This window comes from Pezoporus wallicus, unplaced genomic scaffold, assembly GCF_028554395.1.
Source record: "Pezoporus wallicus isolate ANWC-B61680 ecotype Strahan unplaced genomic scaffold, APGP_CSIRO_Pwel_v1 contig_13480, whole genome shotgun sequence".
Taxonomy (NCBI): domain Eukaryota; kingdom Metazoa; phylum Chordata; class Aves; order Psittaciformes; family Psittacidae; genus Pezoporus; species Pezoporus wallicus.
In genome coordinates this window covers 199,505-215,151 of record NW_026641917.1, presented here as the reverse complement: position 1 = coordinate 215,151, position 15,647 = coordinate 199,505, and the positions used below count along the sequence as shown (strand labels likewise).

Below are 15,647 nucleotides of genomic sequence, written 5' to 3'. Positions count from 1 at the left end.
GCTGTACTGCTCATGTGGGAATAGGCAACATGGCATTAAACCAGGGCATCATTTAGTGGGTGGGAGACCCATCAGGACTCACCTAGGGGACAGCCAGCCACATGGCAGGAGCCTGCAGACAGTACCACCACCAGCACCCTGCCACACTGGCTGGGATCGCAGCAAAAACACTGTGGCCAAAGCACTGCCATAATCCTCCTCCAGCTCCCAGAGACTCTTTGGGACCATCCCGCTTGTCCTGGAGATCTCTTCCCTCCTTATCTGTCTCCTCTGATCCTTGGGCAAAGTCTGCCTGGGGCTCAGCAAACCCTGTGGGAAGCAGCAACCCTGCTGCCAGCACCCAAAACCCCTGAGTTATGATTCCATACCACCCCATCCCACACTGCAGCACACTCACTGCGGTCCAGGCTGTCTGTAGAACGGATCAAGATGTGGCCACCAACACTGCTCTAGCTGGCATGGATGGGGCAGTGTCCCAAGCTGGGCAGGGACCTGCTGACACCCGGCCACCCAGCAAGCATGGTGACCCCTCCAACTTCAGAGAAAGGCAGTAGAGATACAGGCAGTAACGTTCATCCCTTTTATTATTAAACATCAGATGAAGGTCGCACACACACATACACGCACGCAAAACAAAAAAGTAAAAGTAAAGAAAGGAGGAAAAAAAGAGAGAAACAGACTGGTTGAAGACCGCTAGTTTGGTGGCGACACAGACCGAGTACAATTGGTTTCCTGGCCGGACCGCGGACACAAGTCACTTGCCAAAAAAGTAGAAGTCAAACCAGACAGCAGATATCTAGCCCACATTCTCTAACTATAAGTCACCATCCAGACTGGCTCTGCCCCCCCCCAGCCATCCCGACCCACTGGCAAAGAAATGAACCAAAACCAAAGAGCTGCCAGCCCAGGTCTGGAAAGTCTGCCCCTGGCATGGAGCAAAGCCAGGAAGGACCAAGCATTGGCTGCACCACGAAGCTGGGAAGCCAAACAGTGCTTGCTCCTGCTCCCTCCCCAGGAGCCAGCAGCCCTGGTGCCCACCTGCCTGCCCAAGCACCTCGCACCCCTGCGCCCGTGGGAGACGGTGTGTGCGAGGCGATGGGCTCGTGTCCTCCATCCCCAGCATCCATGTGTGTCCGAGCGAGCGTCCCCCGAGCCCCTTCCTTCACTGTCCTCAAGCGCTGGGCTGCTGCTCCTCCTTCCTTCTGTCCATCCACCTGTCCATTCGTCCGTCCCAGGGCTGTGAGTCGACATTCGCCTCCCCCCACACCCTTCTCGCTGCCGACGATGCCGTGGGGACCTGAGAAACGTTCGCGTGCCTCCTCCTCTTTTTGTCTGTGGTTTTTGTTTTGTGTGTTTTTTTAAATAATAGTTATAATAATAATAATAACAATAATAATAATAGCAATAATAAAAATAATCGCCCCAGCCCATGACAATTTCAAGTATCCCCCAAATAAAAGACAGAATTATAAATAATTATAACTTTACAATTTAATAATTGACACATATACTATAGTATTTACAGTATCATAAATGCTTTTTTTTTTTTCTTTTTTGTGTTACTTTTAGTAAGCAATCCCTGAGAACAGTTACTTTAACTTGTTTTATTGAAGTATCTTCACAAATAGAGGAGTTTGCATGTCTCGGGCGGGCGGGAGAAGCGCTCTGCAAAGCCATCGCTTTTGGTGACGCATGAGGTTCTAGTGTCGCAGGTTTCTTTGCTCGCTCTTCTTTATTTTTTTCTCTTATTTATTTTGAATTCCCCATGTAAATTTAACGATTTCTGCACTTTGCAACCTTCGGATCCCTCCAGCGACCGCTTCCTTCAGGAAAGAGGTATTAGATTTCCAGGTTAGCTTTTGGTATTGGCAAGGGAGGGCAGGGGGCTGAGTGAACCATCCTTTTTCCCCGTGGTTGCCTTTTGGTTTGTGCCCAAGGAATCTCTGGATCCTCTCAGCGTGTGAAATGGTTAAATCCAAGAAAGGAAATAAAATTAAAAACAGAAAACAAACAAAAGAAAACAAACAAACAAAAAAGAAGAAACAAAAAGACCAGAACAGAGCAGCCTCTGCCGATGGGGGGGAAGGTGATCTCTGCTTTCCTTCCTTCTTCTCTCCCGAGTCCCCTTGCTGTGGCCGGACCCTGCCAGTGAGCATGGCAGGGGCCGGGGCTCACCCAAACCGCTCCCGCACCAGCAGCATCAGTTTTTTCTTGCCTTTATAGATTTGTTTGAGATTGTCAATGAACTGGGCAAACTGTATGTGCCCGTCCTGCGCCAGGAGGAAGGTCTCCCTGGCCTTGCTGAGGAACTCGATGAACTCCCCGTAGTGCCGTGGGCTGATGTGAGTGAGCCGGGAGTGAGTGGTGTTGATGTAGGCGCTTATCGTCGCGTCCAGCAGCTGCCGCAGTGGGGCTTTGTCGGTGGACATCAGCTTTCCCGAGTTCCTGCGGCCGGGAATGCCGGCCAGCCCTGGGGCCGTCATGGTGCAGCGGCGAAGGATGTCCGAGAGCACCGTAGCACAGTGCACGCTCTTCACCACCAGTGGGATGATGGCCGCCAGCTCGTTTTTGCCTAGAGAGTGGCTCAAGGCGCAGGCCCAGAGCACGTCGTTGATGGCTGGGTGCGTGTCCTGGTTGTAGGCCAGGTTGAGATGCGTCATGGCCAGCGAGGCCAGTTTGAACGCCCGGAGCGGGTAGCCCCGGTGCTCCATGTAGCGGGCGATGGTGAAGAGCTGGGTATAGGTCATGCCGGTGGAGGCGGCGTCGATGACGATCTGGTAGGCGGTCTCAAAGGCGATGTGGTCCTTCTCGCAGAGGGTCAGGGCGGAGAGGGCGCAGTTCTGGGGGTCCTTCATGGCACACTGCAGGGCCAGGGTGCGGGCGCAGCTCGCCAGCTCTTCCCGCTGCGGGTAGTCCAGGCTCAGGCGCAGGATGGTGTTGTGGGACATCACTGTGGCTGCCACAATGCTGGTGGCTTCCGTGGGAGTGAACAGCGAGTACCAGCTCTGCAGGATGCTCACCAGGGCCCTCACCCCTGCAAGAAAACACTGGGGTCACAACACAGCCCTGGAGCCTGGCTCAGATCACAGAGCTCTTCCAAGTCCCAGGACAAAAGCCAGGGCAAAGCAGGGACAGGGCAGAAGGGGACAGGCAGAGGTGGGACCTGTCCCAGCCCTGTACCTGGCCACTGCTGTGGCCCTATCCCTGCCAGCTCTGAGGTGCATCCAGTTACACAGGGTGCTGAGGCGCTGGCACAGGGTGCCCAGAGAAGCTGTGGCTGCCCCATCCCTGGCAGTGTTCAAGGCCAGATTGGACACAGGGAGTTGTAGCAACCTGCTCTAATGGAAGGTGTCCCTGCCCATGGCAGGGGGTTGGAACTGGATGAGCTTTAAGGTCCCTTCCAACCCAAACTGTCCTGTGATTCTATAAGTGGGAGGCCCAAAAGAGCTCAGATGCACAGGGCTATGAATGACCCTAGGGTCCCTCCCATCGCATGCAGGCTGGGTCTCCCTAGCATGGCAAGGCACTCACCCACTTCGGTAGCGCACGTCACCAGCCACCTCACCATCTCCCGCCGCCGCCAGTTGAGGGTGGACAGGGTCATGCGCATCACCTGCAAGGCAAATTCGGGGTGACTGGCTGCCCCACAGGGCACCCAACACAGTGGTGCTCCCCAAAGATCCCTCTGTCCCACCTGGCTACCGGCTCCCCAGTGCTGCCTCGCCTCCACCCAAACTGCATCAGGCACAGGGGCCTCCCAGGCCTGAGCTCCCCTGCTCAGGGAGGAATTGACCCCTTCCACAGGGGACACCCTGCTTGGTGGAAGACCATCACCAGTGCCACTGCCAAAGCACATGGGGGAGAAGGGCCACCAGCATTCCCAGTGCCACCCCATACCTGGAGTCCCAGCTCCAGCGCCACGTTGAGCAGCGTTGTGTCTGAGTTGCTGTCGGCTGGCGTGGCGATCTTGAACGCATCCTGAGCCAGCTTGAAGATCAAGGAGGAAGAGTGGATGTTCTTCTGGATGGCCTCCAGCACCGTGCGTAGGCGCAGCATGTCTCCTGGGTGTAGGCAAGAACAATCAGATGGGCTCAGCCTCCCACCAGCTTCCCCTCTAGCCCCATCTCCTGCCTGCACCGAGTGGTTAAACAACCCCTTCAGCCCCTCTGGACACCCATGCGGAGGGATGCACAGGGATGCTGGATCAAGCCCTGCAGTCCAACAGCAAAATGAAGTGTCCTCCCCGGGAGGTGACACATCTTACAGCACCCATCCTCGCTCAAGAACATCCTCTCACAGAGAGAACAAACAAGCCTGAGTGATCCCAGACACATCCTGGAGCATTAGCAGACGTTTCCAGGCACCTGGATGTTCTACCCTGGGTTCGACAGCTGTAAAGCAGACTGTTCCCAACAAAGGAGGGGTTTGGGGAGATGCCCAGTGCTGAACGGCTGCAGAAAGGTCATTCTTCATTTAGAAACAGTAAAAAGAAGAAAAGCTGCTTCCTGTACACATACTGTCTTGATCAGGAAGTCCCTTCCCTCTGCAAAGCTATCAAAGGCTGGGCCAGGGCCACCCAGGTACACTGTGGCTTGGTCCTGGATGTCCCAGGTCAGACACACAGCTCTCACAACTGAGAGAGGCTGAGGTACCCCCAAAGAAGGGGGTTCCTGGCACAACACTCAGTGATGTTGTGGGTCTCCTGTCACTGGAAGCCATGGGTGCTACAAGGGTATGTGACGGCATTGGGAAATGGGCAGGATCTTGGAAGAGGGACCCATCAAGGCATATTAGTATTATGATGCTGTATCTGGCCTGGGAAATCCTCCTGTCAGACCCTGTGGGACACAGAGTGTGGAAAGGGACCTTTGGCATGGCTGCAGACCAGAGATACCAACAAGTCATATTAGGTCTCCCTGCTTTGTTCCAGGTTCATGTTTCTACTCTCATAGCTCTAAATTAAGCAGATGAACCTTACACAAAGAAAACCAAGTAACACACAACAGTCTGAAGGACCCAGTGCTGCACCTGGGTACACAGAGACATCTTGGGTGACAAACAGCTAAAGGTATCTCCTGCCACCCACAGCAGCCACTTGCCTCCCTAAAATAGCTTGTGGGGGCATAGGCAAGAGAGGCCTTGAGGACACAGGGACATGCTGTGGTGGGGGACACCTGAAGAAGGGGATGGTGGGAAAAAACAGATGCAATCCAACAGCCCTACACCCCTGGCATAAAAACCTCATTTGCTGTTAGGCACTGGAAGGGTGGAAGAAACTAAAGGACAAACCAGGTACAAGCTCTCCATCAGGACATCAGCCCTGGAAAAGCAGCAGTGAGGAAGAAGATGCTAAGGCAGTGAGCCTAGATGTTTAATGAAAAGCCTGTGCTTGCCTTCATCATTGTGCCTGGGCAGTGACCGAAGAGGCCTGAGTGAGGAGATGTTTTACGAGTCCCTTGTGGCTGGGACCAAGGTACCCCATCCAGCACAGCTGGCCCCATCTCCTGCCCTGCCGAAAGCCACACATAGTTTGGTGCACAGGGAGGTATTCTCCCTCTTACAACCTGTGTAAGATCATTACTACAGGGTAGAAAGAGACAAAGCAGAGGTAAAAGGATAAGCAGCTTCAAACTAAACCATGGCATGAACCTACAACATGCCTGGCAGGACTAGCTGACCTGGCAGCTGACCATGCTGTGGGACAGGAATGGTCCAGCATCACCCAGGGACAGAACCCAGGATCCGCAGCGCTGTGGTTGGCATCCCTGCAGGGTTGCCTGCATCTCCGCAGAGCCTCCTGTCCTGCCCTGCCAGAATATGAGCCTTGGGGCCCTATGGGACAAGAGCCCTGGGGGTCCCAGACTCTGGTGCACTGCTCTGAGGCCAGCTTACTGTGCTCTACGTGGGACAGTGCCAGGGGCACTGAGCTGGACTTTGCCAGTACTCAAGGGATCAGAAGCAGGAGCTCCCTCTTCTCTCCAGGAAAATCCCTTTGATGCTGTTGTGCAGCATTGTCCCATCACCTCTATCCCAGGTTCACATTCAGATTCAAGGTCCCCACCAACCTTTGGCTGCCGTGAGCATGGTGGAGGCCAGCTCGCACTGCTGCGACTCCAGGTGCCCCAGGGTGAACCAGCGTGGGTACCTGCTGGGGACCACCGAGACCAAGTGATGGGGGTGAGTGACATCGCCGGACGGGGCTGTGGTCTCCAGCACGGGCAACCTGAAGGGCAAACAGGAGAAGGCAACATCAGACCCCAGCTTAGCCCCAGCATCGCCCCCTTCTCCCCAAGGAGCTGGTGAGGTGAGGCAGGGGCTGCCTGCAGCAACACCTTTGAAAGCATCCTGCTGCTGTGCATGCGTGGGGCTCCCGAGGCTGCATGCTCAACACATGGGCATAGGGATCAATCTCAGGCTGACTTGAAAGGAAGAGAATGATCCGTGAAGTGACTTACAAACTTGTAAGGAAAAGTACAAGCCTTAAAAAAAAAAAACAACCAGAAAGCAAATTCCCTCCTCCCTCCCTGCTCCTTTCATGTCAGAGTGCCCGGCAGAGCCTCTGCCTTTATCATCTGGTTCTTCTTAAAATGCCCAGTTATGATCAGAAGCAGCAGCAGATTTCCCCAGGGCCTCCGCAGACGGGTTAGGTTACCTGCTCTTGTAGGGGATATCTGAAAGCCTGGAAAACCCAGGGGAGAAGGAAGCCTAAGGAAGGGGAGCAGGAGTCTCACACCGCCGGTCATGGTGTCAAAACCATGTTGGCTCTTATACCCCTGAACTGCTGCTGGTGTCACTAACGTGATGACCAGCCAAGGTGTGCAGGAGGGCATTTGTTTCCTTGGACATGGAGAGCATCCAGCCATCTCTGCTGCCCTTGATTGCAGGCTTGGGGTATAACCATGGGGCAGCAGAAGCCCAACCTTCTCAGCCCAGGTCAGAGACACCTCAACACAGAGAGTCCTGGCTGTGAGCAGGGGACAGGCTCTAACAGATGACAAGGGAACAATGTGCACCCCGTGGACACTCGTTCCTACTCCTGTTTGATGGCCCCAGACACAGCAGAGGCCCTTGGCTACTGGTTGTCCTCCTGAGCAGCTCTTCCCAGGACAGGGGAATTTCCAAATTTCCCTAAGTCTTGGGGAGAGATGGCTCATTTTGCCAAGAAAATGTCACAAGAAAGATGATGCTCTGAGCTGGAACTTTTAATAGTGTTGGAGGGAGAGGGCTGCTCTGGGGCTGATGGTCCTTCAAAAGCATTGATTCATTTGGGACGTTCAAGCCTGTTCTAGAACCATCCAGCCCCTGCCAAAAAACTGCAGTCCACAGGCTGATGTCTGAGGTGTGTCACACACCAGGGAGGGATGTGGGGCAGCTGTGTCCCCAGGCCCAGAGATGAAACTGGACTTTTATGGAGAAGAGAGTGTGACTGTGCTCTGTGCCTGGCTCTGCGACATCCTGGAGCCAGGGGCAAATCATCTGCCTGTCTGTCCTGGGATAACAGCCTGTGTGCCTGGGACCTGCCCAGCAGAGGATGGAGCAGCCTGGGGCAAGGGGCTGGCCAGAGGGCTGGACCAGCAGACCCCTGCAAATCCCTATGGATTGGGCTTGAAAACCAGGAGTCACCCAAATGGAGAGCAGAAGTCTCTTTGCACTGCTGCTGTGCCCAGGTGGACCTATACACTCAAAATCCCAGGGATGGCAAGCCCCAAGCCTCCATCTACTCCATCCCTGCTCTACAGTTCCAAAGCGTCCTGGATTCCCATCAGAGCATAGGAGAGAGGCAAAAAGGGGGCAGAGATAGAATCAAACATGCACCAACCTCATGGCCCGCAAAGCCAGCTTGTACGCCAGGTCTGCATCGTGGGGCAGCAGGGCAGAGAACAGGTATTTGGCAAAGGTGTGCATGGGGACGCTCTCACGGTGGATGACTTCTCCCAAGCCGCTGAAGGGACCACCTAGGCAGAAGCAGAGCCCATCAGCCATAACTAGCACAGCAGGATCTGTGTCTGGGGTTTGCACCGTTCCAAAGCTTTGAGGATCTGCTCAGCAGCTGCTTGGTGCATTACTCAAGCTGGACCCAGGGCAAAGAGCTGCTCTTTCCTTTTCTAAAGACCTTTTTCAGGTCAAAATCCCTCAGAAACCAAGGTCCTGGGCTTAGCACCCTTCTCCATCCTGCCTCTGAGGTGGTATCACTCCAGGGATGTCAGCAAACCCTTGCTTTGCCAGATGATGGGGCAGAGCAACCATCCTACAGACTCAGCGCCTCACCTTCAGAAGCCAGGATGGGGTCAGCCAGGTATAAAAGGGCACCCTGGAGGTGTTACCAATACTCAGTTAAGACACAGAAGCCATTGGGATGGACCAAGCCCCCACCTTCCAGCAGCAAGATGCACTGCTTCCGCAAGGTCTGCACCAGCACGGGGTCCAGCTCCAGGTCCTGCAGCCGGGCAATGATCTGCTCCTCATTGCGGCACACCTTGTCCTGGGCGTAGAGACCTTCAGGCATCACTCTCTGCTGACCCATCCCCATCAGGGCCACCTCTAAGGCCAGGGACAGGTAGGACTCGCCACTGTCTTGGCTGCTGGTCGCAACGGGCACGTGTTGATACACTGGCGGTTTGGAGTCCCCAGCATCTGGAAGAGGGGAAAGAGATGCAGCAGGGTTAGAGAGAAAAACCTCTCAACTTCAGAAGCAAAGACCCACACCTCTCTGCTGCCTGCCTTCAGTCATCCATGATGGATAAAAGCTCCCTGTGGGAGATGTGGGCTTCACCCTCCTTCCTGCTCTCACTAGGAGATGCAGAAGACCTGAGATGTGCAATGGGATCTGACACCAGAGCCTTCCCATGGGCCAGCATGCCTTGGGCCAGCTCTGCTAAGCTGCGCTCCTGCTCTGCTTTGGCTGCAAACCCTCAGGGCCACTAACTCCTGCTCTCTGCACTGCAGCTCTTGTCCTCACTGCTCCTGCAAAGGCACAGAGAGGGGGGGATTCAGAGCCCAGGAGCCCTGAGCCCCAGTCCTAGCCCAGGGTCTGCCCCCCAGGCTCAGTTCAGCAGCAGCCACCAGGAAGGAGCCAGGAGGAGCACTGGGTACCTGAAATTTCAAGGCAGTTTTCCTCTTCTAATCTACAAGCTTCGGTCAGGGTGAGAAAGAGGCAGCCGATGGGGTTCAGTGGGTGGCCTACCCAGCCCTCCAAGTTAGTGATGGTTGTCGCTCCTCGCTGCAGCAGCTCTGCAAAACATGGAACAGAAAGACTGTAAGAGTGAGGAATTTAAAGACAGGTTCTGCACCCACAGGAGTCCCTGAGACCAGAGCGGCCTTTTCTTACCCCATAGCCTGGACTTAGGGACCTCCAGGGCCAACTCTGGCATGGTAGTTCACAAGGGCAAGGAGCAGCCACCATGCACACTGCCAGACATCAGAAGGAGCAGGCACCCAACAATAAAACATGCTCCTAAGGCCCCTTAAGGTGCAATGGCTTGTTCTCTGTACCAGGAGGACATGAGGGACTGCAGAGACCCAAGATGGAGTTTATAAAGTCAGAGTTATGGACTCCTTTGCAATGGTAGCCTGAATGTTTTGGAAACACTAGCAGAAATCTCTCTGGAGATGACAAAGATTCCCAGTGAGTCTCAAAGGCTCCATCTTTTGATGTTCTCAAGCTGCCAAGGTTCAGAAGTCACTGATCACCAGCAGTACTGCAGTAACTGACCCCAGCTCCCTGCCAACTGCAATTGCAACAGGAGAAACACTGGGCTTACCTCCTGGAACAATTTATTCAGCAAATGCAAGGTGGAGGTAACACTCGCAGCCAGTTACTGCAGCTCTTTAATGCAGGCATCACTTGCTGTGCAATCCTTATAGGCAACAAGTCACAGCGACAGTGGGAACACGAACGTCCCTACTCCAGCAGCCTAAAGACAGCACATGGGCCCCTCTGTCCTTAGCATGTGGGTACCAACACGTTGGCTCAAGCAACCAGATGCATCGGTTTGCCTTTCTAGGGTGTGAGTAATATCATACAGCAGTGCCCAACATCAACCTCTGCTGCTCTGGATGGGGCAGCACTTCTCTCCGAGGTGGAGAAGACATTTTCAACCAACTGAGACACTCCAGCCAGACCTCGTGAGACACTTCTCCCAGAGCTCCACTCATACCTTTCTTCTGGTGCTTATATATCTCCAGCTGCCTTTGCTGCTGCAGTCGCAGGGTGTTGATTATGGCAACAGTTAGTCGGAGAGCTTCTCTGGGATAGCCATGGGAGCGCAGGGCATCCACCCGAGCGCAGGCGGTTGGGACGTGTTCTGCAAGGCAAGGACAAACACAGGGGCATGGCTGAGCCACAGGGGCACAGAAATTCATAGAATGGTCCTGATCAGGGGTGAAAACCTGCTAGCATCAGGCTTCAGGGCATTTTCTTCTTCTGATCTTCCCCAAGCCCCTGCTAAACTCCTGCTCCTTGTCTTGAATTCATCCCTTTCTCTTCCTCCTGGCAGGGATACCTACCAGGAATACTAACAGGACTCCTACCACGTTCAACCCACAGCAGCTACGTCAGTGCCTAAATCCCCACCTCCACAAACCTTATCTAATGGAAGCATTTCCAACACACTACTGCTGCAATATGATGGCTCCGAACCCAGGTTGTGACAACCCTGCCGTTCATTTCTCCTAAAATCCACATGGCTTATGGTGATTTCTCTCACTGCTGTGCACCCAAACACTTCCTGGCGTCTCATCCAACACCTCTCCCAGCTCTCACGGCACAGGTGACGGCTGTGCATCCAGCCCTGCGCTGGGGGCACTGGCAGATTGGAGGTGATGTTTTGAACTGCTTCCTTAACACCTCCACGGGGCACGCTCTGCAGACACCCTGTCTCTTCTGCAGCCCTCCTACCTGGTGTTTTATTATTAGGAACAGTTGCATGACCCCCCCCCCCCCCAGACTCAAATTGCTTAAGAATTCATCTGCTCCTGCTGCTCACTGCTCACCTGAAATCTCAAGCAACTGTGAGGAGGATTATGACTGAGTGAGAAATTAGCAGGAGCAGATGACATGACATGCTGCATAACAAGCAGTGAAAATCCCATCTTCTTGCAAAACGTCCTAGCAAGGCGGGGGGGGGGGGGGGGGGGGTTAGGGAGCGGGGGAAGGCAAACATGAAGATCTAAAATTGTGGTAAAGGGATAATTTCTATTCCTGGAAGAACTCAGAAAGCTCTGGAAATGCAGACAACCACCCCCACAAATGGGGTTTCCACATCCCAAAGGTCACCCGCAAGAAATACATGAGAAAGAGGTTTCAGAACAGACACATCTGTAAAAGAGCTTCTTGTTGCTCCCTCTATTCATTTGCTAAACGGATGGAATATTCAGCTTCTCGCTGAATTCATCACTGAAGTTGCTGACGAATCACACTCCTCTCCCAGCACCGAGTCCCTGAAGGGGTGCCAAGAAAGCCAGAGCCCAAAATCCCAGCAAATACATCAGAAAAATAACACGCACCAACCAACTGGGCCAAAGGGCTCAGCAGAACCCATATTATGCTAGGGACAGGGCAGCTGGGGCCTCCACATCCCTGCTAGATGGAGTCCATGGAAGCACTAACCTACCACTGCTACCTACAGCTGTGCAGGGAGGAAACCTGCTGCCTGCAGCTACGCAGAACTCTTCCCAGAGTAGAAGTGTCCTCTCCTGCTCCAGCTAAGCTAGCAGCGGTGCTACCAGCAGCCTTCACACGTGTCCTTTTTAACTTATCTCCTGGCCTTACTAGCAACTTAGAGCCAGCTGCTGCAGAAACCACATCTCTGGATGACTTTAAATACTCTCTCCCCTTTGGCTGGGTGATGGCAGATCCTGGCTGCTGGAGCAGATGACAGTGCAGTGATGGGTTCTGAGTAGCCCCATGTCCATATATTCACCTCTTGGGCTGTAGGGATGAGGCATCCAACCTTATAGAGGTCTGGGGGCCTGCATTTCCCATTTTGGGGTCACTCTGAGGACTGACAGCTACACCAAGCACTCACAAGCCCTTCATCTCACTTGTTCTCATCCCAGCCATGTAGCTGTTGAGGGTCTGCATATCTACCCAGGGTCATGACTTTGCAGTAGAGAAGTTGTGTGGATTGAGGTACATGGCCTAAAGGTCTACAACACAGGAGGGTACTGGGCTTAACTGGTACAGGGTGCCTTACACATACAAGGCTTAATTGTACTCTCTGCTAATTGCCTTTGAGGGAAGACTAAAGAGAGAGTGAGAGCAGGGAAGAAAAAATCCAGAGGATACAGCTGTGCCCTCCAGACAACTTTCAAGGACTTAATTGTCCAGCCCTGCTGCACTGGAAACAGTGAGAGCTAGCATGGGGACAGCTAATATTGGGAGGATGAAAGAGAACACGATGAACCTGGTCCAAGCTGCCCAAGGGGAACCCAGACTGTAAAGATGTGAGACTTGCTGCAAGGACTGTGGCTGGCGTGTGGGAAAGCATCAAGCTCTTCTGCTCGCCCTATCCTCAGGCTAAGGGCCAGGGAGGTAATTTCAATCTAGGATGCAGAAGCTTTCAAAGAGCCAGGGTACCAAAGCTTTTTTGGTGCTTTGGGTGGCTCTTCTCCACTAGCATCTACCCACCCAGGCCATGCAAGGTTTGGATGCTCACCCAGCCACAGCGGCTGCCCCTGGGAGTTGAAGAGGAGGCTCTCACCCTCCCGCTGGTAGGAGGGAGACACGTAGAAGTCACTGCTGATGATGCGCTGCAAGTGGCTGTCCTGCCAGTGCAGGTCACAGCCCTCGATCGCCCGCGTGAACACGGTTCGTCTGGGCCTGGCCAACGAGTCTGCAAAGAGAAAAGCAATCAGTGCCTTGGTGGGGCAGGGGCAGCCTGTTCCTGCCTCCAGACATGACCCCCTGGGCACAGAAGTGTCTTTACAATGAGAACAAAGCCCCACCGGCTCCCACCCCAGACACTGCTAGCTGAGCACAGGGGCTCTGGCTCCTGCACTGCGACAGATTGCCTTTAGATATCTCTGCTGCCCATCCCATCTGATGGAGACTGCTGTCTCCTTAGACAGCACTGCAAAGTAACTTGCTAGAATAGCTGCCTTGATCAGAGAGGTGCGAAAAGAGGCAGGACTGCCCATCTGTTTGCTTTCCAATGATAATCCCCAGTCACATACGAGGCTGACGCCTTGAAATGTGGCAGTGCCTTCCCACCCCTGTGACACTCAGTGCCAAGAGTCAGGACTGGGCTTCCTCAGCGTTATTGCCTTGCATCACTCTCCTGCTCCAGCACAGTCTCCCAGCTTCATTAAACCACAGTGACCCAGATCAGGTTTGATGAGGCTTTAAGCAACCTGGTCTAGTGGAAGGGGGTTGGAACTGGATGAGCTGTAAGGTGCCTTCCAACCCAAACCAGTCTGGGATTCCATGAAACCATGAAGGAAACTACATGAGTGTGTCTCATCTGTCTCCTGGCAATGGGGGGAACCATCACATTCTAGCAACATCTGCAGGCTGTGTGAGAGGGCTGGAAGGGAGGAGATGGCATCGTCTGAAAGCCCACTGTTGCTCTGCAGCAGATGTCTGCTCCTCTGCAGAGCTGCTCTGTAACTTCACTGATGTTTTTGAAGCTATCAAATGCTGGACAACCGTTTCACACTGTCCAGACAGATCAGACAAGTGGTCTGTCAGGAGGAAAAGGCCTGTCTGGAGCAATCCTGCTATTGCTCCAGCCACATCGGATCATGAAAGCCAAACACAGCCAGCAGGCTGCAAAACTGGAAGCCCTAAAGGAGGTGCAATGATGAATGTTAGGTCCTGAAACCCACAAGACAGGCCAAGTTAAAAGCATTCAAGAGTGAAAAACAAAAGGCACTGCTCAAAGCTGATCCAGGGAGGCTGGATAAACACACTAAGGAAACGATGGCAACAAGCAATTAGGCTGAATGCTCTAGGCACCCCAAGGTGGAGAGAAATTAACCAGGTGCTGCTAGGTAGAGAACTAAGCCTGCTCACTTCACCAGGAAGGATTTCAGGAATCAGCTGTTCTCCTTCAGCAATAAAAGAGGCTGGCAGCAATCTGCAGCAGTATTTGCATACACACAAACATTAACCCCGGGACACCTCCAGGATCCATCCTGCTCTCAGTCCCCTGCTTGGAGACACAGGAGCATAGGGACACAGGGATGTCCTCGGCCCATGATTTGGAAACTCCCTGCTTGTCTAAATAAAGTGACCTGCTCAGCCCCGGCAACCTGCCCCGAATGCCACAGTGAATCCTTGGTGGAGCTGGGAACACCAGGGGGGAGTCCCAGGGCTGGCACGGGACATGGAGCAAGGCCAGGTTTAATTTAAGCTGCTCCCAAAGGATGCGCACAGGGAGACACACAGGGACACGGGGTCCTGGCTGTGGCTGGGTTGGCAGGATGGCCACCCACCTGAACCCCTGCTATGGGCCTAATCCCACCCAGGAGAGTGAAGTTTCCTTCCTGGCATAGCTGCCATCCTCTCCTCTTCCCGCTTTTGCCACACATAACACACCAGAGAGTAATTTCAGCACAGCAGATGGAGGTACAGTAAGAGCAGTTAATTTTCAATTCATTTCCCCTCTTCCTGTTGTGTAAAGTGGACAAGTGGTTAAATTTAAAGGGATCAAATGCTCTGTCAGGGGTTGAGGAAATACTTTGGCATGAAGGAACAACCCCATAACTACATTGTTTCGTTTGAGCTCTGCACATGAGCTGCATTTAACATTCCTGGCTAACGGCTTATCTACCACCTGAATCACAGCCCATAAGCAAGGCTCAAGGGTTGAGAAAGGGCTGTGCATCATCTCCAACTCTTCACTCCCACATTACAGCCAGGGCTTCCAAGCTCAGCTCCCCTCCAACTCAAGCAGCACAGGTTTTCTGTAGAACTGCATACACAAACCAGACCATAGGGGTCTAAACTCCCCCAAAGTCAAATTGCTTTAGAACTGCCTCTAATTTGATGCTCAAAATAGAGGCAACTTCACCAAGATGCAGCAAAGACCCAAACATTTCCAAGACACGTTTCACATTCCCATGACTCCCAGACACATCATCACAGGTGAACTGATGTCTCTTGACTTTGGGGTGAGTTGTGACCCAGACCTAACCCCTGCCTGCATTTCCACTCCCTGCCCGGACTCACCTTGGCTGTGACCAGAGCTCTGCGTGAGAGCATTGGTGATGTTGGGAAGCTCGTTACCGTAATTGCCATCTTCCAGGGGACACACATCCATCTCGCCCCACTTGCGCAGCTGCCGGAGCCAGCAGGACTTCTCTTCCAGCTTGCAGTGCGGGTTTAACACCACACACACCCACAGGGCCCCTAAACAAAGCCAAGGAATCAAGGAGGTGCCACCACCGAACCCACGGGGCAAAGCTCTTCTGCTGCCTCAAGGGCCCGCAAGGTTTTGTTGGTGCTCGTAAACTCATTTCAGCATAATGCATGGACCCAGGAGGGGGATTTACACAGCTCTTAAATACAGTAAAACTCCTCCATAATGAAGCTAAATTATAATCTCCTGAGATGGGGGACAGTGGGGAGGAGGGAAGGAGAGAGCGGCTGTGTATGAATTTGTGAGTGCTTCTGTCTGCCAGGACAAATCTAGTGTTTGAACTACACA

General features: G+C 53.4%; 1 protein-coding gene across 1 annotated transcript in view; it reads right to left on the bottom strand.

Moving 5' to 3' along the window:
- Window positions 1-1,473: 1,473 nt before the first annotated feature.
- The window catches only part of ZSWIM5 (zinc finger SWIM-type containing 5), a 98,427-nt gene continuing 84,253 nt past the window's right edge, over window positions 1,474-15,647 (bottom strand). Inside the window, exons 5-14 of the mRNA XM_057425853.1 lie at window positions 15,170-15,349; window positions 12,657-12,833; window positions 10,158-10,304; window positions 9,094-9,231; window positions 8,374-8,634; window positions 7,820-7,955; window positions 6,066-6,223; window positions 3,898-4,061; window positions 3,532-3,613; window positions 1,474-3,034 (exon numbers count right to left, since the gene is read on the bottom strand). Coding sequence (XP_057281836.1) covers window positions 2,172-3,034; window positions 3,532-3,613; window positions 3,898-4,061; window positions 6,066-6,223; window positions 7,820-7,955; window positions 8,374-8,634; window positions 9,094-9,231; window positions 10,158-10,304; window positions 12,657-12,833; window positions 15,170-15,349 — 2,306 coding nt within the window. The 3' untranslated portion in view covers window positions 1,474-2,171. The remainder of the gene's footprint in view (window positions 3,035-3,531; window positions 3,614-3,897; window positions 4,062-6,065; window positions 6,224-7,819; window positions 7,956-8,373; window positions 8,635-9,093; window positions 9,232-10,157; window positions 10,305-12,656; window positions 12,834-15,169; window positions 15,350-15,647) is intronic.